The sequence below is a fragment of the Histoplasma capsulatum genome, genomic scaffold, assembly GCF_000149585.1.
Source record: "Histoplasma capsulatum NAm1 scaffold_8 genomic scaffold, whole genome shotgun sequence".
Taxonomy (NCBI): domain Eukaryota; kingdom Fungi; phylum Ascomycota; class Eurotiomycetes; order Onygenales; family Ajellomycetaceae; genus Histoplasma; species Histoplasma mississippiense.
This window is the reverse complement of record NW_001813975.1, coordinates 55,801-57,007: the sequence shown is the minus strand read 5'-3', so window position 1 is coordinate 57,007 and position 1,207 is coordinate 55,801. Positions and strand designations below refer to the sequence as shown.

Below are 1,207 nucleotides of genomic sequence, written 5' to 3'. Positions count from 1 at the left end.
TAGCGAATTAGCCGAACCAACGAACGACGCTGACAGCACGATTGCAACCAGCTTCAGCATCCTGAAGCCGAAGCCGAACGTGCTGGTGACCGCAGTCAATATGCTACCCGGACAACTGCGAATAATACCCCTCGAATTGAGGGTTCTATCGAGACAGTAAAACGACGTGTCAAATTTAAGTCTTCCCTCAAAGTAAAACAACACCATGTCTGGGCATGCAGCAACGACATCACCCCCCCCTGCAGTGAAGTTTGTCCTCCTGCAATTTCCTGCCCCCCATGTCCTACTTGTTACAATCAATTTCGAAAAGCAGATGAACTCTCTGCCGATTGACGCGGTATGGGAAATGCATCGAGTATGGAAATGGTTCGACGACGAGCCTGAGCTGTGAGTTGGTAGTTTTCCCTGGAGCAACACACAAGATACCAATTCTCTGCATACTAAACTAAGTATGGGTTGCTGCTTTCTGCTTGGTATGCTATATTAAACCTCTCCTCCGTAATAGGCGCGTGGGGATTGTCACCGGGGCTGGTAAAAAGGCTTTCTCTGCCGGAATGGATCTGAAAGGTATTTGAAAATCTGCTCTAATTCGCCTCATACCTTACGTTGCGTCCTATCCACCCTAGCGAAAGAGTATCCAGGCTTATCGGTATGCCCGCAAGGGTGACAGAGCGTCAATCATTGTCAACGTCTGATTTTGATTCTGCCGCACGGCTAAACGCATATCCCTCCACCGGGTTTGCCGGGCTCACTCGGCGAAATGGCAGAAAGCCAATAATAGCAGCTTGCAACGGGCATGCGCATGGCGGCGGTTTTGAAATCGTTCTCAACAGCGACATCGTGATCGCGTCGGAAAATGCGGATTTCCGACTTCCGGATGTTTTACGGGGAACAGCAGCTATGGCTGGCGCCTTTTCACGACTATGTAGGATATTTGGACTGCAAAGAGCCATGTGGCTCGGGCTGACCGCGCATACCTTGACCGCGCAGGAAGCTCTGCAATGGGGCCTTGTCCAGAAGATTGTGCCCATTGATGACCTCATTAAGGAGGCGGTGGACGTTGCGAAACTCATTGCTAGCATGAGCCCCGATAGTGTAATTGTCACCCGGGCTGGTATACGGCAGGCGTGGGAAACGAGCAGCATAGAACACGCAACATTTTTAACGGGAGAGACCTACGCGGCGAAGCTGATGTCCGGAGAGAATG

General features: G+C 51.0%; 1 protein-coding gene across 1 annotated transcript; it reads left to right on the top strand.

Moving 5' to 3' along the window:
* Nucleotides 1-205: 205 nt before the first annotated feature.
* On the top strand, nt 206-1,147 carry HCAG_07025 (predicted protein; the record flags this gene model as incomplete). The annotated part of the gene is made up of 4 exons (XM_001537553.1): nt 206-387; nt 506-567; nt 782-1,114; nt 1,143-1,147. The coding sequence occupies 4 exons, from the start codon at nt 206-208 to the stop codon at nt 1,145-1,147; spliced, it is 582 nt and encodes a 193-aa protein (XP_001537603.1).
* Nucleotides 1,148-1,207: the final 60 nt, after the last annotated feature.